Below are 20,765 nucleotides of genomic sequence, written 5' to 3'. Positions count from 1 at the left end.
GAGAAAGATGTTAAATTGTGTGTACACACAAAAAAAGAATGCTTTGGGGCTCTTTGAGGTAAAGTGACTACATTTTGACAAGAAAATGATTAGAAGTTCTGATTGAGGGAAGAAGATTATACCTTCCATGTAGTTCAGAGAGTAGCTAGTAAAGAGAAGAGAAGTCATTACCATGGGCTACCATTTAGAGAGTGGAAGGATACTCAGGATTATGGCCTTTGTATGTAGGCAGTTTGAGGGAGAGCCTCCACAGTCCACATGGCAGCTTCTGGTTAAATCATTCCTATACCCTGCTGAAAGAAGATAGTCCATTAAACTCCACTCTTTCTTTCTTAAGTGTTCCCAAGAAATTACCATAGACGAGAAAGTCAACCTTGACGTTTATTAGAAAATTTGATTTTTCCCTTGTAACATTACCAGGCTTTTTTTCCCTGAAAATGTTTTATTGCATCTTCATTGCAAATCTAATTTGTAATTCATCTCTTACTCATTTAAGTCTTAGCTCTCTGCTGAAGAGTATCTGTCAACCAGCCTGGAAACATTCTTCTAATAGTGGAGGTGGAATGTAAAGATAGTTACTTTTTTTTTTTTTTTGTCTTCTGCAAAATACATTATTTTCTTACAGTTCCATTTACATTGTTTAGCATTTTAAGTGAAAATTTTCCATTTGTATCATAATAATTGGACAATACATATTTGGGTCACCCACAAAAGCATGTAGCTTTAATTACATTATAATAATCCAGTGATGCAAATTTTTATTATCTAGAACAGAAATTGGGGAGAAAAGAATGGACTAAGATGTGGCAAGCAGTGGGTTTATAGACCTATCCAGTGTATGGTGTGAGTAGATGCATGATAAGCAGAAACATGAAAAAATTAAATCGCTCCTGCTGGGGAATTTGAACCTACGAAAATATCACTCTCTAATGGATCTTATGTTCCTAGCTAGGTTTCCATGGTTTTACCACTTGTTCACAAAGGCTTCTTCAGACTTTTGACATTAAGTATTTGTTACAGAGAAGAAATGTGTTCTCTTGAGAAATCCTCTTTCCTACAAATGCCTGGAAAAAACTCCAGAGTTTGGGCACTGTTATCACTGTTTTCTGAGAATTTCATCATTTGCCTCCATAAGTGAACGTCTGCCTACTTCATTTGCCTGAAAATTGTACTACATCAGCAAGATTGATCATTTGGCTTCCTTGTTGGTCCTGAGGGATATAAACACAGCCCACAGATCTACCAGTGGCTGACTGCCTGGTAAATGTTTACTTATAAATTAGCGTGGGTGATAATTTATTAAGGTAATAAGCATAGATTACATTTAATGGCTTAGACATTATGCATTATGAACATAGTATTTTATATTTAGTTGAAGCAAATGTATATGACTATTAATATGATACTCAATGTAACTCAGAAATTGTGAATTAGAGAGTTTAAACCAAGTCAATCCATGTATTATAGTGCACTGGCCCTTAAATTAAGGCCTTCAGGAAGGTTTCACGATGGCAGAGCAATATCATATCATTCACCTATACTGTGAATCAGGATTTGTTTATTTTTTAGATTCTCTTCTCCTTCCTCCATATAAACTGACTCATTTGGTCACTGAAGAACGTTGCTTCTCTTTTGACAAACGTCACTGCATCAAAACTTTGGTTTCTGGAGCTGAGGTGAATAATCTGTCAGCAGGGACACCATGACAGCCTGGGATGACACAACAAAGGAAGAGAAAGAAAGAAATGGGCAAACATTAGCAAGAATCTGTTTAGGGACCTGGGGAAGAGGAACTGGATTGCAGCTTTGAAGACCTGTGGTTAAAATGTGTTTTCCCAAGAAAATGATAAAGGGACAGTTCAGAACTAATATTTATTTTTATTTGGAAGGTCAGGAGGGATCAGGCTGACCCAAGTATATGCACAAACACCATGCTTACTTGGGCCTCATTCCAGGACTACTGGGTAAGAGAGTTGGAATGAGATACCATGGTGGTAGCCATGATTGGATTTTCCAGTTATAAGTGAAACCTAGATATTGGCTGGTTTTAGAGCAATATAATTCCTCTCATCCTAGTGTTTACACTGTGGTTTGGTCACTTGAAACCTAGAGAAGTTTAGAATCAATCAGATGTAGAGTAATCAAAGTAAATCGTTTCAGCTAACAAATAATGTCTCCCTGAATCTGGGTCCTCGTAAAAGAATACTGATAACCAAGGGTAGAGCTTCCCATTAAGCTGTCACCCACAAATGTTAATTTTCACTTTTACTCTCCCCAACTTCCACAATGACTGTAGTAATAGTATCAGAAACAACCATGACAAATGCTTATCGAGTGCTTACCATGTACCAGACTAAGTGCCTTATCACGTGTTAGTCAGTTAAGAAATATTTGCCAGGCACTGTGCTAGGTGCTGCTAGGTGAGTTAGAGAGAAATGTCGATGCATTATCTCATTTAATACCACAATCTTCTAAGGTAGCTTCCGTTGTTATAATTTATGGATGGGAAAATCCATCCTGGAAACAGCAAGTAGTACACAACTGGGTTCGGATCCAGGTTTCTCTGACTCCACCCTTAGGAGGTAGTTTTACTGCCTTACAGGTACTTACTATCTCCTGTTGACCATAGTGTCCACGTGTCCCTAGCCTATACCAGAAGTGCAAGCCTTATATTTTTTTTTATTTTTTTATTTATTTTTATTTTTTTAATACCTAAAATTCCAATTTAACTGGGTGTCCTGTATTTGATCTGGCACCCCGAACATGGAAATAAAGGACTAAAATACTGTGAACTACATTTGCAAGGGTGTTGTGCATCTAAGGACCGTCCTGATGGCAGTGCTTTGAAGCATCAACTCTGTTGCCTGGTCCCTTTAGGTTACTTTAGCTCCACAGTAAAAGCTGTAGGCAGAGGAAGAAAGCTACCTGACATTTTATGAGTCCTACAGCCTTACTAATTATTGAAAAATACAAAAGCTTTGTGGGAAGGAGGGGGTGTATTTAAAAACAAAACAAAACAAAGGGATTCAAAGGCCTGTGCACTATGGAGAGAACAATGTGATTACTGGAGTGTTCTGAACAGCATGGCTGGAAATCACCCAGCATGGGGACCTTGAAAAGCTCCTCTAAGTAAGTAGTGAAAGAGTATGCATTTGCTTTAAAAATGCTGTGTGCTTTTAGGACAAGCCCCCCCCCCCCCTATTTAGTTATATACCTGCCATCAGTCATTGTGGACATGTTAGAACTTGAGGCTAGATTGTACTTTTCCTTTCTTCTTCCATCCTGATTTTAAATGAAATTGTGTGTGGAAATCATTATCTAGACAGGAGTCCTGTCCAGCAGAATGTTCTGCAATGATGGAAATGTTCTATATCTGTGCTGTCAAATACAGATATTGTAGCCACCAGCCCTGTGTGGCTATTGAGCACAAATGTGATTAGTATGTCTGAGGAATTGACTCTTACATTGTATTATATTTTATTTTTATTTTTATTTTTATTTTTTATATTTACATTTTTATTATTTATTTTTTACGTTTATTTATTTATTTTGAGAGAGACAGAAAGAGCACAAGTGGGGGAGGGGCAGAGAGTGTAAGAGAGAGAGAATCCCAAGCAGGCTCTGCACAGTCAGCATGAAGAGCCCAACTCGGGGCTCGAACTCACTGAACCATGAGCTCATAACCTGAGCGGAAATCAAGAGTCAGGCGCTTAACCGACTTAGCCACCCAGGCAACCCTATTATTTATTTTTTAGAGAGAGAGAGGGGGAGAGGGGCAGAGGAGGAGGAAGAGAGAGAGAGAGAGAGAGAGAGAGAGAGAGAGAGAGAGAGAGAATGAGAATATCTTAAGCAGGCTCCATGCTAAGCATGGAGCCCAAAATGGGGTTCATTCCCACAACCCTGGGATCATGACCTGAGCTAAAATTAAGAGTCTGGTGCTCAACTGACTGAGCCACCCAGGTACCCACATTGTATTATATTGTAATTAGTTTAAATTTAAATTGAGATAGCCATCTGTGCCTAGTGGTTACCGCTTAGGATACGGACGTTCTAGAGGAAAACAAGTATTGTGCCTTTAGAACATCCCAGAGAAATCTATCTCAGCAGTGTTGAGCCCAAACACCATTCTAAATAAGCTATCTAAGAATAATTTCTTTGCATGTAGACTAGACAATCTCTAGGATCTCCTCTCTCTTGAACATGGCATACTACTATGAACTATACAGGCTGAGTGGGGGCTGCCCACTATTCATTTTTGAAACAATCTCCAGTGCGCAGCGGAGGGACTGGCACACACAATAGATGTCCAGTATATGATTGCCAAAATGAACTTCACTCAGTGGGGCCCGCAATCATCTAGTTCAGAGGCATGAAGAGTGCAGCATGTGTATCACTACCTCCTCTCCATATTCCGTGTCAAGTTTCACGAGTCAGTTACACCCCTTTCTTTCTGAGACCACAGGCAGGCTTAGAATCTTCTGAACATAGGACTCCAAGTAGCCTGTTGGTGAGATTAAGGACCTAATATTAAAAACCAGTTGCCATCTGTATAGCTTGATTTATTTATCTCATACGTGAGGAAACCATGACCTAGAGAAGTAATACTTATCCAAGCTGGCACAGCTGACTAGTATGAAAGACTGTATAAAGTATATAAAGTATGTGGTATATAAAGAATGCAGCCAGGGTGCAAGTCTCCTCACTCCCAGGTGAGTATTCTTTCTATTTTAGATGCTCTGTGTTCATTTTAACATGGCTATGCCTCTTGTTTGCTTTAAAATGTATTTTCCCAGCGGGTGATGGGCATTGAGGAGGGCACTTGTTGGGATGAGCACTGGGTGTTGTATGGAAACCAATTTGACAATAAACTATATTTAAAAAAAATAAAATAAAATTTATTTTCCCCTAATGATAGTGGCACTTCAGGAAGGTGGGATATGGAGAGATGGTGGTAGCACTTAGATGGATGGAAAATAGGTAGGCATGAGATTTCACCGTGTGTGTGTGTGTGTGTGTGTGTGTGTGTGTGTGTGTGTGTGTATGTCTTTGTAAGCATTTCAACCATGTGAATACAGACGTATTTAATTTTTTTAAAGTAAATTCAATTTAGGGGCGCCTGGGTGGCTCTGTTGGTTAAGCATCTGACTTCAGCTCAGGTCATGATCTCACGGTTCGAGAGTTTGAGCCCCATGTTGGGCTCTGTGCTGACAGCTCGGAGCCTGGATCCTGCTTCGGATTCTGTGTCTCCCTCTCTCTCTGCTCTTCCCCTACTCATGTTCTGTCTCTCAATCTCTCTCAAAAATAAATAAACATTAAAAATTTTTAAACAAAAGCTTTAAAGTGAATTCAATTTCAAGATGCGGTTTAATAAGCTCTTCAAAAATGCAGAAGTGCAGAGCATCTCCATAGATGATATTTTAGAAACCTTTCTTTTAGTTTTTTTTTTTCCCCACTGAATTTCTACAGAGGTCATATTTTAACAGATTTAGGTTGATTTATCTTTGTAACTTCAATCATCTTCTGAGAAAGAGTAGAGCTTGGAAAACATTTCTTGCCATGTCTCTTCCTGACGTGTACGGTTGGAGAGCTCACATTTTCTTTTGTGTAGTTCTTTGCTACTCGAAATGTGGGCCCCAGGACAGCAGCATCTGCATGACCTTGGTGCTTGTTAGGAATGCTGAATCTTGGGCCCCATCTCGGGCTGGCTGAATCTGAATCTGCACTTTAACGAGATCCCTAGGTGATTCAAATAGATATTAAAGCTTTAAAAGCACTGGTCTAGATTACATAGCAATTGCCATTTTGGCCAAAGCTAGTGTCCTGAGGTGGCAAGCTGGAAGGTACAGTAAAAAAAAAAAAATCATCCCTCTTATTAGATATGACAAATTTAGGCCTGATCCATAGCTTTCCATTGCAAAGGGAGTCATAATTGGCTTTTATGCAGCCACAGTGGAGCTCGTGCTGGTCACTGTATTAGGTCAACAATGAGGATGATGTTGACGATAATAATTATAATAAATTTATAGTGTATTAGATATGATACTAAATGCTTTACAGGTATTATTTTAATGCTCACGATAACCCTATCTATTCCCATTGATAGATCAGTTAAAAAATTACCAGGTAGTCTTTTCCAGCCTGTTTTTCTCTACTCCAGAGGTTAAAGGCTAAAAACTACATTTCCCAATGGCCCTTTGTAGCAACATGGATGGAACTGGAGAGTGTGATGCTAAGTGAAATAAGCCATACAGAGAAAGACAGATACCATATGGTTTCACTCTTATGTGGATCCTGAGAAGCTTAACAGAAACCCATGGGGGAGGGGAAGGAAAAAAAAAAAAAAGAGGTTAGAGTGGAAGAGAGCCAAAGCATAAGAGACTCTTAAAAACTGAGAACAAACTGAGGGTTGATGGGGGGTGGGAGGGAGGGGAGGGTGGGTGATGGGTATTGAGGAGGGCACCTTTTGGGATGAGCACTGGGTGTTGTATGGAAACCAGTTTGACAATAAACTTCATATATTGAAAAAAATAAAAAATAAAAAATAAATAAAAAACATTTCCCAGAAACTAAGGTGCAGGCATGCCACCCAACTTTATCTACTCAAGTCTTAGAGCCATAAGGGTGCAATGTGCAATGGAAGCCATCCTCTGGGACATTGGATCTTCTGCTCTGTATGCAGGTGGGGGTATCTGGTTCAGCTGGGGCGGCTATAATGGAGTGTTTGGCATTTCGTTTCAGGGCCCTTAGGTGCCCCGCTTTGGGGTGGCTGTGTCAGTGGTGGTTAGCTACTAAAAAACCACAATGTTGCTGGGCAGTTGTCTTGCCTGTGTTGTTTCTGAATATGTGGTATCTGAGAACGATTCACTGCACCTTCTTTCCCCAGAGCTTCTGGGCACTGCTAAATGTCTTTTAATAAATTCCTGTATTACCTTTTTATCTTTCCTAAAGTGGACTCTATTTGCCAGTGAGACCCCAGTAATTGAGATCAGTTAAACTGCTAAAAACTAACAAACGGTACGAAATTATGGCCCTTGGATATTCAGTTTTCCAGAGAAGAAGGTGATGTTTGTTTAGAGTATTGTAATGCAGAGATTTGGGGTTAATATTTCCTTGAATAGCAGTAATGAAGATGAAACTTATGTTAAAGGAACCAGTGTTTTCTAAGATTAGTTTTGTTGCAATTCTAGAAAAGTTCAATACCTAAAACAAATATATCCATGTGGCCAAGTCAAGTAGAGAACCAAAACAATTATCTAGGTAACTCATGAAAGGAAGAAAGAGAAGAGGAAGGAAATAAGATTTCTTTGAATGCCCATTTTGTGCCAGGGACTGAATTAGAGGCTTCTGTAAACATTAACAAGGGGATTGTAAAATAAGAATTATACAGTATAATGGTTGGCAGGCAATGGTGGCTGGTGTTCAGGCTGATCAAGAGCAGTCAGAATTTTTATTAAAATCTGTTTGGAAGGAGATCAATTGTACACCATTAAAAATGCAATGTAAATGCTAATAAGCAATAATAATCTATTATGAACTTCCTGGGGAAAAAAAATAGATGCCATATGAGCAAGTCAGGTAGGTGGATAATCTTGGTTGCAAATTACTTACCAAAAGGCATGAATGACCAAGTTAGGGCTGCACAGAGAACCCCTTCTTAGCTTCTGTTCCCTATTGCTTGCTTACCATGATTGTCCACTTCCTGTTTTCAGCCTCTGGGAATACTAGTGATCGTGGAGAATAAAACACTTCATCATCCACTTCTTCTGGCTTTCTGGGCAAGCAGTGTAAAAATGTCCAGTCAGAGGCAGCAACTTTAGCAGTCTAAAGAAGAGATGGGATAAGACCGTGTTTTGACTATAATACGTGGCTATCAAATTTGTCTTCTTTGTCATTTATTTATTTTAAAGTTTATTTATTTATTTTGAGAGAGGGGGAGAGAACGCGAGCAGGGGAGGAGCAGAGAGAGAGGGAGAGTGAGAGAATCCCAAGCAGGCTCCGCGCCACCAGCACAGAGCTCGATGTGGGGCTGGAACTCAGGAACCGTGAGATCATGACCTGAGCCAAAGTCAAGACTCATACACTTAACCAACTGAGCCACCCAGGTGCCCCTGTCTTCTTCAGTATTTAGATATACATATGGCACTGAGTCAGAGACCAAATGCAAAGGCAGAGACAAAGGGGCAGAGTGATGGTTTAACCTCAAGGCACAGAAGGGAAATGTAAATGGTACTTTCAACGTAGGGAATTTTATCGTCATTTTCTTTGATTTGGGAGATCATCACTCCAAATTAAACCACTCACTCGTTTTATGGTTCTCTGTCTAGAGGGATTGCGGACATTTCAGTAAAGAGCCCTGTTGGTACAATATGTGGCTGATAGCAAAAGTCACCCATTACACCCCCAATATATTTTAAAAGTCGCCCTTAAGGGACTGTGTTCTATTTTGAGCTCATCTCCAAGTTATGGATTTTAGCAGCTGAAGCATACTTCATCACTAATTAAAACACCTTTGAAAAAGAATGCTGAGATAGGAGTGCACAAAGCAGGATTATGGGTAGTATGCACTAGATGTTTCCTTAATGCAAAAGTCCTAACAGTTTTAATTTTCTCCAGCCACTAATTCCTGAAAGCTGCATTTCCCCAGCCATTTCCATTGTTCACGTACAGATTCAAAACTGCATTCCCTCATCATTTCTCACCTCAAAATTACTGCCTATATACTAAAATTTTGTTTTACTTCCCATACTTATTCTAGGTTCAGAACCTTCTGAATTTCTAAAGTAATGGCAGAGGAACATGGAAAACGAATAACATTTGAACCAGTCATACATCAGTGGGATGAATGTTCTTCAAGCCTGCAGTCCCAGCACCACAAAAATGCCTAAGGCTGCTCAAGGCAAGTGCGAGGTAAACCACAAGGAATTTAGAATTTCTCCATGAACCTGTTTACCTGTTTGCCACATATATGACAAAGGATTCACCATAATATATAAATAATTCCTATAACCAATAATAAAATGGTAAAAACAAATAGGAAATGGGCAAAGGATATGATAACAGTTTATAGAAAAACACATGGAAATGGCCAATAAACGTGAAAAGATGTTTAACGTCATTAGTAATCAGGGAAATGCAAAATTCTAAAAGCATGAGATATAGATTGTAAAAATGAAAAAATGTATGTAACAACTAAGGATGGAAAGAGTGCAGAGAGTATAAATTATCGATTCTTCTTGGATGGCTATTTAGCAGCATTTATCATATTTTTTAAAGTATATACCTCTTTACCTAGAAATTCTTTTTCCAGGGATCTATTCTCCAATAATACCTGAACGAAGAAATCTGTATAAGGATATACATTGCAGCATTGTTTGTAGTTGGGATAATTGGAAATAGCCTAGTTTATCAACATAAATCATGGTCCACTCATACTTTGGAATTTTATGCAGCCACTAAAAAGAATGAAAATTGTTTAAATAAATGGACAAGAAAATCTAAGATTTGTCAAGTGGAAAAAGTAAGAATAATATATCTAATATGCCTTTTATGAGAAATCAGTAGGGGTGTGTGTGTGTGTGTGTGTGTGTGTGTGTGTGTGTGTAGGCATATATAAATACGCAGGAAAAAAAAATTTTTTTTTTAATTTTTAAAAGCCTGGATGACTCAGTTGGTTAAGCATCCGACTCTTTTTTTTTTTTTTAATGTTTATTTATTTTTGAAGGAGAGAGAGAGACAGAGTGTGAGCCAGTGAAGGGGCAGCAGAGAGGGAGACACAGAATCCGAATCAGGCTCCAGGCTCTGAGCTGTCAGCACAGAGCCCGACACGGGGCTCAAACTCACGAGCCGTGAGAACGTGACCTGAGCCAAAATCGGACACTTAACCAGCTGGGCCACCCAGACACCCCTTAAGCATCCAACTCTTGATCTCAGCTCAGGTCTTGATCTCAGAGTTGTGAGTTCAAGCCCCTCATTGATTGGGCCCTGTGCTGGGTGTGGAGCCTACTTAAAAAATATATTTTTTAAATGCACAGAAAAGGTCTGCAAAGAGGCACATGAAATTGTTGAACAGCGGCTACCTCTGGAAATAGTCACTTAAAGGAATGAAGGAAAGACGTTTTCACTTTTTATTTTTCAAACTTCATTCCATTGACATGGATAAATAAGGAGCTTCTATATTTATATATTGCTGGGGCGCCTGGGTGGTTCAGTCAGTTAAGTGTCTGACTTCAGCTCAGGTCATGATCTCACAGTCTGTGAGTTCGAGCCCTGCGTCAGGCTCTGTGCTGACAGCTCAGAACCTGGAGTCTGCTTCGGATTCTGTGTCTCCCTCTCTCTCTGCCCCTCCCCTGCTCATGCTCTGTCTCTCTCTGTCTCAAAAATAAATAAAAACATTTAAAAAATTTATATTTATATATTGCATTATCAATAAAATACCTATTGCAACTGCTCAACCCCTTTCTCCACCAAAACAGACTAGTTGCTCTGCTGACAAAATCCCGATGTCCACTTGCCTTGTAGACTATTCCTCCAAAACAGTGGTTCGCAAAGTGTGACCCTGGAGCAGTATCACGGGGGAACTTGGTCCAGATGCCAGTTCTTGGGTCCCAACTCTGACCTACTAATTCAGAACCCCCTGGGGAATGGGTTCCTGCTCTCTCTGTATTAACAGCTCCAGGCAATTCTGAGGCATTTTCAAGATTGAGAAGCCTTGCTTCAGATATTAATGAAAGGCATCAGATTAGATAGGATCCCCCTGGGAATGCCCTGGAAGGAGTAAGCAAAACCAAACTGGACTTGAGAGTCCTTAACTACTAGAGGCAAGGACTAGCCTGAAGAACATAATTATGCCGCTTCTCTTAGAGGAGAAATCCGAAGAAACTGCATGCGACAAGAAGTAACAGTTGTCTCTAGAGAAAATGCCTCCGTGCCTCCGTTGCTGTGAGAGGGAAAATCTTGCTTCTTCCTTCTGCCTGGGTTTCAGATTCCTTCACCCAGGACAGAAGTGTCTTTCCAAAGGACATAGCTAATCTTCAGGAGGAGAGAAATCCCTGGAGGATACAGTCAGCGAGTCCTTTACAGGGAATGAAAGAACAGTCTGCCCTCCCCAGAGTGAATGAGTGATTAGATGGTGCTGGCCTTTCCGAATGGAATTAATGAACCTTCCGAGAGGCATCAATTTGTACCTTCATTGTAACCTGGTAACCTTGGAAAGCCTGGAGCCGCTTTTTCTTCTCCTCTTCTTGTCCCATGCTTATCCAAGTGTCTGTAATTAACACGTTGCCTCCACGAGCCGCTTCCAAGGGATCGTGCGTCAGCGACATCTTGGTGCCGTTCTAGCATACACAAGCGTGCCAGTTAAACAACTGGGGCAGAGAAAGGCGATTGTAACTTTACATATAAGGACCATACCTCCTTGGCATACTGTTCTGCCAGCTTGGTTACCCTGGGATCCGGCTCATAACCCTGCAGGGGGAAGAATTCAACCGTTTGTTAGGCAATTGTAATGTATTAGGCTGTCTTATATATGTGTCATTTTCCTTTCAACAATATTCTCGCTCTCCTTCCCTTTGTTGCTTTAAGTTGTAGCTCAATGCGCATTCGGCAGAATTTACATCTAGAATGTAAAGCTTAATAGTGCTTTTTGGAATTTAAAAAAATTGGTAAACTGAATAGGTAACCCATCTTTCTTTTATTATCTTTGACAGCTTTAATTATCAAGATAAACAGGGCGTGGCGCTTTCCAGCTCTTGGTAGTGCCTCTTCTTGTTCCTCTAATAGCCTAAGAGGATCGTATACATAATTCTACTAATTATGCTAATGAAATTTTATCTCAGTCTTTCCACTTTGAGCTGTGTGGGGTTTTTTTTTAATGCTTTTTCGTCTGGAGTGCTTTTCCCCACTCATTTCCTATGGATAAACGCTTTCGGGTCTCAGCTCAAATACTTCCACCTCAGAAGAACATTCCCAGAGCACCCCAGCGAGGCACTAACAGGCCAAGTGCACACCCCTTATTCTTCTGTACTCACTAGCAAGTGTTCTGAGTGCAGGGCGCGTGCTTAGAAGTGGCATTTACACAGCAAGTACACTACTTTTGCTCAAATATATGTGAATGGGACGGTTTGGCGAGAGCAGGGTCGGGGCTTGGGTGAGACAAGCGAGGTGCCTGGGACACAAAGTCTGAGCAGGCCTGTCAGGGTCTTTGCGGGGACAAATGGTGCACCCTAAGAGCTTTGCTTACTTAGCCTAGTCTCAACTCCAGGTGAGGGGACATTGCGGGGGCACTAAAGCCCCCCAGGCTATTCTAGACCCCACAGATACTCTGCTTCCTACCTCCTCACCCTCCCATCTGCTTTGTACACAGCAGCAAGAATTGTTTTCTCTGAAGCCTGCAATGTTTACTACTTGTTTCTGAAGTCAAAGCTGATTAAGAGTATCAAGGCTCCCCCCACCCCAACCCCAACATTCCCTGTTTCTGTCTCTTTTAATTCTCCTCAACATCTTGCTGCAGGAAAGCCAATCTTATTGTTATCCCTGTACATGTCTTGCCCTTTTCTGCCATCTCAGCCTTTCACCCTTGAACACCCCCCGCCCCCATCCCCTCCTGGGTGTCTTCATTGGAACATGTCAGCTACTCTTTCATCAAACCTCTAGCCCAGCCTCACCTCTAGACCCTCCGTATGGAGGTCTTTTCAGTCCGAACACCACAATTATTCTCACCGCCCCCTCCATCCTTCTCATTTTCCTCAAATCTTAGCACTTCTTACGAGCTGGTTTTTATAAATTCTCAGCAGAGCATTGTGGTGCACACTATGATATGCCACTCGGATCCCCGCTTCATGAATAAAGGACCTATTCCCCCAGCTGCTGGGTGTGCTGCCAGAAGGTGGCTTTCAGCCGTCAGCCCTCTTGGGGCACCGCCTCAGCTGCAGATAGCGGACTCATCCAAGGTCACATACCGTTCGGGGGCGACCTTCATTCAATGACTGATTGACAGGAGGGGATGGAAACCCTCCTCCCTCCTCCCAACTTGAGAGCAGCTCTAAATGGCCATCTCAGATCTAGAAGTCTCAGTAAGGCCAGAGGAGGCTGCTGTTGGGCCTGCCCTGCAGCTCGGCTTCTTCCCCTGCCCATTCCTGCTTCCTTCCCTGCCCTTCGGCAGGTGTTGATCTCCAGAGCATGTCCTAATAAATACCCTGTACACCAAACTCTGTCTGAGACTCTGTCTCAGAGTCTACTCCTGAGTACCTCAACCTGCAGCAGGCACGTTGAGGTTTATTCATTTGAAACCGGTTTCTATTTGCACATAATGGTCTACCATAGTTCCTTCTCTCATTACAGAATTCGTGAAAGCAGCTACGCATGATGTTGATGATGATGGCTGCAGACATTTTAGAAGCTATTAACCCCCTCAATACCCATAAATTCTGGAGGTTTTTCTTATCAGGATTTGGGGAAGGTAATTAATAAGGCTTGGCTGATTTAGTAACTAATATCGTGACCATTCATACTGGTAAACATAAATGAAGAGACTTAGCCAATACCCCGTGTGCCTCCTGCCCTGAAAATTTAGCCTTCCCTTTAGACAGCAGGTTTTATACTCCTTACATATAATCATTCTTACAGAAGGAATCAATAAGTACTTAGAGAACCAACAGAGAGGTTTGGGAATTAGAAAATCACCCAACCTTGCACGCACTGGGCCATGACTGAGAATACAAAGAAGAATTCTTTACTCACAGCTCAGCCTTCAATACAAAATCACTCATTGGCTTTTACATAAATCTTAAAACCAGAGGAAGAAGGTGATTAACAAACCCAGTTCAGTCTAAAATTCACTTAGAACAATGTTAAAATCATTACCATCAATAGTTTATGGAGCAATTTTACAATCAAGGACAAAATTATGTTTTCTCGAACATGTAAGTTATTCTCGGCTGAAGAATGGGGAAATAGATTAATTATGGCCTTGGGAACTTCAGGGCTTCTTTTTAAAAAAAATTTTTTTTATGTTTATTATTTTTGAGACAGAGAGAAACAGAGCATGAGCGGGGGAGGGGCAGAGACAGAGAGAGAGACACAGAATCTGAAGCAGGCTCCAGGCTCTGAGCTGTCAGCACAGAGCCCAACGTGGGGCTCGAACCCATGAACCGTGAGTTCGTGACCTGAGCTGAAGTTAGACGCCCGAGGGGCTGAGCCACCCAGGCACCTCAAGGGCTTCTTAAATTTACAATAAATCTCCTAGCTTTATCTTTAAAGGAAATAGGCCTACTTATAAATTAATGGAACAACTTCTGTACTATCAGACTTTCCTGAAGGTTTTTTAACTCTTACTCCCACCGAAATTTAGCCAAGTTTTAGTACTCTTTATCATTTAAATGAGTTTCTGCATGAGAACAATACTGAAATCACTTTGTAATATTAGAATTTTTTTCCTTTGGTGTTAATAAAACATCTTTGACATGCAATGAAATGTTTAAATCATATAGTTCTCTGACAGAATAAAGCCTTTCCAGAAACATCTTCTAGCAGGGAACAATTATTGTTAATATACGTTTTATCTGTAAAAACTAAATACAATAATAGTTTGCATTAACACAGAGCCTTTCTTCAAATTAGAATTATAGCCAGAGTGTGCGCTCTTTCCATAATGTGAACAGGAACCGCCTTAAGCGCGTGTCAGATCTGACCCTTTATTTCAGTTTACGCTGAAGGAAAGAGAGTGATCTCGCTGAGTCCCCAAAGTTGACTATAAGAGGGAAGCTTCTAATACATGCCATTGTCCATGCCTGACATTGCTTCTATGGCAAGTGTATTAGGTAGAACAATATCCTCCAAAAATTCATCCTCAGTCAGAACCTCAGAATGTGACCTTTTTGAGGAGGGTCTTTGCAGATGGATTAGGGTGGACCTAAATTTAACCTGACTGACGTCCTCATAAGAAGAGGGGCATCTGTACGGAGAACATAAAGGAAAGAACATGGAGGCAGAGACTGGAGGGATGCAGCCACAAGCCAAGGAAGCCTGGGACTGTGGGGAGAGAGACTAGGAAGGATCGTCTCCTGGAGGCTTCAGAGAGCATGGCACTGCCACCATCTTGATTTTGGACTTCTAGCCTCCAGAACTGTGAAATAATACATTTGTGTTGTTGGAAGCCCCCCAGTTTGTGGCAATTTGTCATGGCAGCCCTTGCAAACGAAGGCAGTGGGGCGCATTGACTCAAACTGGTTCAGCAAGAACACTGGGGAAAAGCATTTTGTTTTCTTTTTCTTTGGCAGGATGCAGCAGACGATGCTGGTGCTGTACCCATATGCCATCCTAGGATCCCTTTTTACAGCTTTCCCCCCCTCCCCATTTCACTAGGCTTGGAACAGCACTTGCAGCCCTTCTTCGGAAGACAGTGCTCTGGCTTCTCAGCTGCGTGTCCTGCCAAAATCACCAGGGGATTTGCCACTCTCCCTCCCCCTGCTGCCCTTGACCAATGACTGATTCAAAGGATGAAAGCCCACCTTCCTTGCTTGGGTTGAGACAATGCTGGGGCATAAGTTACACTCCCGAGCTCACCCATGGGATCAGGCGGAAGCTTCCTTCTGTGGGATAGTGCCCAACATGGCATTAGAGTGAGCAAATCATATAGCTTGCCTGGCAGTCTCCCACTTTTAGCAATGATGGTCCAATGTCCCTGGAAAGTCCTCAGTCTTAGGCAAACGGGATAGGTTAGTCACTATAAATGGCCCTCTTGCTTAGATTCTTCCCTTTCTCTGTCCGTCTCCCTTTGGAGTACTTCTTTAATAAGTCCCCTGTACACAAATCCTCATCACAGGGTCACCTTGTGGGGAACCTGGCCCAAGACAGTGGTGCAGGAAGGGGTGAAGAGGGCAAAAAAGCCTTGGGGATTTGGATATGTCCTATTGGAGAAATTCAGCCATTAATCCACATTGTGTAACTCATGTTCCTGGTGATTGGCAAATAAACATCTCAAACTCAAAAACAGAAGCAGGGAGTAATTTTTAGGCCTCACACATTCCCCTCTGGATATCTTAGCTTATCCAAGTGAACCCTCACACTGAGTACAAACAGCAAACACATGCCTGGTTAGAAGCACACTAGTGCACATTAAGTGTGAATACTCATCTCTTAATAAGAGGGCCAGTTCTATCTTTTACTTTGTTTCTGAAATGGTTTCTGTTTTGGAGAGTTTTCCCTTCCAAGACTCCTGATAGGATATTAGTAGCCAATCAGAAATATTATGGGGGAAATATCCAGTAGCAATGGGGTATTTAACAGGTTCTGTGGGGATCCTTCAGGACTGGTTTGTGTATGAGTCTCTTGTAGGGTTATTTTTTACCCTCTAAAAGGCCTATTTGTTTTGTATGAGGCTGGGGTTATCTTAACAGAGGGCTTCTCCTGGGAGATCTACACTTTTTTATTTGGGTGTATTTACTTATAGATTTATGTCATTATGTAGGTAAAACATTTGCATGTTAAGAAATTCAAACCATGTTAAAAAAAAAAAGAAATTCAAACCATGTAAAACGACATACCATGAAAATAAAGTCTCCCTCCTTTCTCTGTCCTTGAACCTCCCAGTTCCCCTTCTCAGAGGCAGCTACTGTTACAAGCTTCTTACATATCAAAAGGGTTACTTTGGACCTATGAAAGAAGTCATGCTTCCCCTGCATTCTGTGTGAGATTAGCGGCAGGGTAGGAAGTATATGGAGGGCACTGTCACAGCCATGAAGGACTCAGATTTAAAAAGCTAAAGGGCTCCTGGAGTTGAGTTTGAAGCACTAAACTGATGTAGATGCCATCATTGTGCCCTTCACATTAGATTGACATTTTTCTACTAAATTGCAGTATTAGAAAATGACAACATCCTCTCCATGCCTTGGGAGTTGTATGCTGTCTGGATTTCATTGCTTTCTTCAGTCTTTGTGGTAGCAATGCACAAGGATGCCAGTCATCATAATGGCTGGTTTTAGGGCATTCAAAGGGATAATTCAGACAGGCTTTTAAAAAAGACTCACAGGATGAAAGGCATCAGCCAAGATTATCTCTTAGGGTAGAGATGGGAAATTGGGCACTCTAGAGGCCAGATAGCTGTAATAGTAAGGTTGGTAATGTAAACTAAATTTCGTGGCCTCACCTGTGCTTGCCTTGAATGGAAGAGAGGTTTGTTTTCACTGGGTAATTGCATCTGGGATGATTTAAGAGAGAGTTAGTCTCAACAAAGAGATTTTCCCTACCTTTGGAGTAGCCGCCTGAAGGTGCATCCCAAATTTTGCGGCACTCATCATGATAGAATGCAAAATGTTGTTCCCATCCCCAATCCAGCTGAGGGTAAGGCCTTTCAGAGAGCCATAGTGTTCCTAAAAGGCAAGCGAGAAGATTATATCCAGGAGGAAATCCACTTATGTGAAACAATTATTAGGGCTAAAATGAAGGAAACAGTCTTCACCTAGTTTTTAATACTTTGTTGGAATGAATAAACTTTTTTTTGCATTATACAGGGCCATTCAATAACATGAATGTGCAATCCCAAAAAATAGCAAAACAACTTAGTATCTTAAACCAAGACATCATATGAACTTGTACAGAGACTCTTATTTTCATACATTTCAAATCTGAATCTTTGTTGTATTCTTTTATTCATTCATTCAACAAATTGAGTGCCATCAATGTCTAGAGGCTTTCCTTGGTCCTGGAGATAGAACAATGAAGAAAGGAGACAAAAAATATCACTGCCTTTGTGGAGCTTACATTCATTGGCATTAGAAAGGGGAAATACAATGCACCTGGAACAGTGGAACATGGTGGCTGTGTTCCCATTTATACGAAGTTAAAAAACATGCTCATCAATATTCTTGGTTGTTTATGGATACAGATGTGTAAAGTATAAACACATGCCTGGGAATTATAAAAACAAACACCAGGATAATAATTTCTCTGTGGGGTGAGAGGAAAAGGGATCAGGGAGAGTTACACAGTAGGCTTCAACTCTACTTGAAATATTTTATTTAAAAACAAAAAAATTCTGAAGTTAGATTTGACAAAACTACGTAATGGGCCCAAAGGTGTTTGTTTGCTTTTTCTTGAAGTGTCTGTAGGTTTCACATATTTTATATATTTATAAAGATAATATTTAAAAAAGAGAAAGGCGAAGCAATTTGGAGTTCGCAGAACTATTAGATGGCTAAGCTAGGATTTAAATTCAAGCCCATCTGATTTAGATTGTGTTCTTAATAAGCTGCTGTTTATTCGTTCAACTCCTGCTTTGAGTATCTTCTATATGAAGGCATTGCACCAGGTTCTACAAGGGACAGTGTGATGGATAGGACATTTGTAATCTAGTAATGATAAAGCCCCAGGTGGAAGCATTAAATTATCTGGCATATATGTAAAGCCACACCTGCAAAGAGCCACTTGGTATCCTACATTGTTGTATCATCTTTGGATGAATTTTATCCTCATCACCAAAGAGTTTCATTTTGAGATTAACTTCACATTCATATGTGCGTTGCTTATCCAAATAAGGAGGAATATGGACCTATCCAGTTTTCCCTGTCTTCCCAGAATAGTCCATCAACACGGAAACCATGGTTGTCAGGATTACTGGTGGCAAGCCCGTGTAGATTGGCTGTGGCAACCCAAAAGAGATGAATCTTTCAAAGTTATTCAAGTTTCTAATTTAAGGAGACATAGCTAAATTCGCCTCAGTTCTCTAAATTCTACATGTTCTTAACTCCTAAACAATCAGTATATTAAAATGATAGAAAATGGCCTCCTTCTCAGAAAGCGATTTAGTAGTTGACCACTTTGAATATTCAAAGCATACTCTACCAGTCTTCACTCCCAAGCCACAGAGCCTGATGTATGCTGGATTACATAAAGCTTTTCCATTCTGCATGCTCCAGCCTTCTCTGTTCATCCATTGTGTTAAATATGTCACCAAAAAGCAAAGTAATTGAGAGAACAGGGGATGAAAGGGGGGCTAAAAGAGGTTGGGAGTTGGGTTGAGAACAGAAGGATCTTCGGATCTGTTTTTAACAATGTCCTGTCATCCTTGGATATTTGGTATGCACACATATGCTATAATTCTTTGCCAAGATGATATTTGAAAACAAAACATCAATACCATGATTTAAATGGCTCTATTTAGAGCTAGTCAGGAACAATTTGATGATTTTGCTCTTGTGGAAGGCAAAGAATGAGCCAACCTGGAGTGTGAGGTAATCAGCCAGGATCTGGATAGGATGGTACAAATCAGACAGCCCATTGATGATTGGGATGGATGCTTCTTTAGCCAGGATATCCAGATCTGATTGTTTATACACTCGAGCCAGCACTGCATCTGTCATGCTTGACAACACGCTGTAGCAAACCAAGAAAAGATAATCTAAGTTAATTATGCTTATTAATTCCTTCTTTAATACATGGTCTTAAACAGGAATAAGAAATGCTAATAAATTAGAATTTCTACTAAGTTACAGCTACCTATCAACATGATAGGTTTAAAAGCTAATAGTAAACATGTAGTCATTACAGAAGCCAGATGGTATTCCAAAGGTCTTATCCAGTGACCGCTAATTTTACTATTTTTTACAAAGCAATCGTGGGCCTAACAGTCCTGATGATGGATTATAATTGGTAAGTGGCAGTTGGTAAAGTTTTAAGGGACAAGGCTAAAAACAAGGTACATTAATGACCTTGCATGTGGCTAATTTTCTTTTGCATTATCCCAGAGACAAATACACATATTCACTATAAAATTGAAAGTACAGTGTGGCAGCCATGAAGGTGCACACACACATTGTCCCGCAAGAGAGAACCTTCTGGGAGGAGTCCCATTAGCTGACAAACTCCGGCTGCTGTACTTTTGGGATACACTGCAGTGTTCCCACTAAGGCCACACTCCCCCCAGGCTGTTCCCAGTGGGGGCACCAGAGTTGAGCTCCAATGGGCACTCTTTGCTCCAAGGTCCCCCCACTGGCCTGGCTGAGACTTTCTCAGAGCTGTGCTGCAGTCTCTGGTTCTTTATGCCCTACTCTCTCCTTCCTCTTCTTTCACTGGGGTCAGACCTGCATCGTGCTCTGAAGGCTCTCCCTGCCTGCTCCTGCTTCCTCCCTCCTTGATTCTTCACAATTGTTTCCCCCTACAGATCTCTTGCATGTCTCATTCCATCTTGCAGTCTGCTCCTCCATGAACTTGAACTGACACAGCCCACAATAAATTCCTGCAGGGGCTGAGCCTGAGGAGGTATTCAGCCCTTGTCCCTGCACTCTGCATAGCTATTGGCATCTCTGAAAATATCAGAAAGCGCTCAATATCGTAAACACAAAAATCCACCAAGAAAGCAAGACAATCCAAATTGTAGCCATGAATTCAAACAACACACAGAAAAATAGATGTTATTATTCTCATTTTATAGTAGAAGAACCTAAGACACAAAGAGGTGAAGTAACTTGCCCGTTATCGTGCAGCTAATCAAGTCGGAGGAGCTCATATTCAAATTAAAGTCAGTTTAACTCTAAAGTCCATTACAACACATTGCCTCAATTTTGCACATGAAAACATCTGGAAGGAGAGCCTTGGATCCAGATTTTAACTTTTTTCCATGCGTCAGAGTGATGGTGGTTCCTCAGCTAAAGCTAACAAACTAGCAAGGATAGCCTTTGGCTTAAAATCTTGGTTTCTTATTATTTAAAGGGAAACCCGCACAATAAAGGCTTCTAACCAGGGGTGCTTGGGTGGCTCAGTCGGTTAAACAT

The 20,765-nt window shown here is 41.0% G+C and overlaps 1 protein-coding gene across 1 annotated transcript in view; it reads right to left on the bottom strand.

Moving 5' to 3' along the window:
• Positions 1 to 368: 368 nt before the first annotated feature.
• The window catches only part of OTC (ornithine transcarbamylase), a 61,724-nt gene continuing 41,327 nt past the window's right edge, over positions 369 to 20,765 (bottom strand). The window contains exons 5-10 of the mRNA XM_045472872.1: positions 19,215 to 19,368; positions 17,244 to 17,366; positions 11,410 to 11,463; positions 11,184 to 11,333; positions 7,684 to 7,821; positions 369 to 1,710 (exon numbers count right to left, since the gene is read on the bottom strand). Coding sequence (XP_045328828.1) covers positions 1,651 to 1,710; positions 7,684 to 7,821; positions 11,184 to 11,333; positions 11,410 to 11,463; positions 17,244 to 17,366; positions 19,215 to 19,368 — 679 coding nt within the window. The 3' untranslated portion in view covers positions 369 to 1,650. The remainder of the gene's footprint in view (positions 1,711 to 7,683; positions 7,822 to 11,183; positions 11,334 to 11,409; positions 11,464 to 17,243; positions 17,367 to 19,214; positions 19,369 to 20,765) is intronic.

Source organism: Leopardus geoffroyi, chromosome X (assembly GCF_018350155.1).
Source record: "Leopardus geoffroyi isolate Oge1 chromosome X, O.geoffroyi_Oge1_pat1.0, whole genome shotgun sequence".
NCBI classification, from domain to species: Eukaryota; Metazoa; Chordata; class Mammalia; order Carnivora; family Felidae; genus Leopardus; species Leopardus geoffroyi.
Note: the sequence above shows the minus strand (reverse complement) of the source record. Positions and strands in the feature narration are given on the sequence as shown.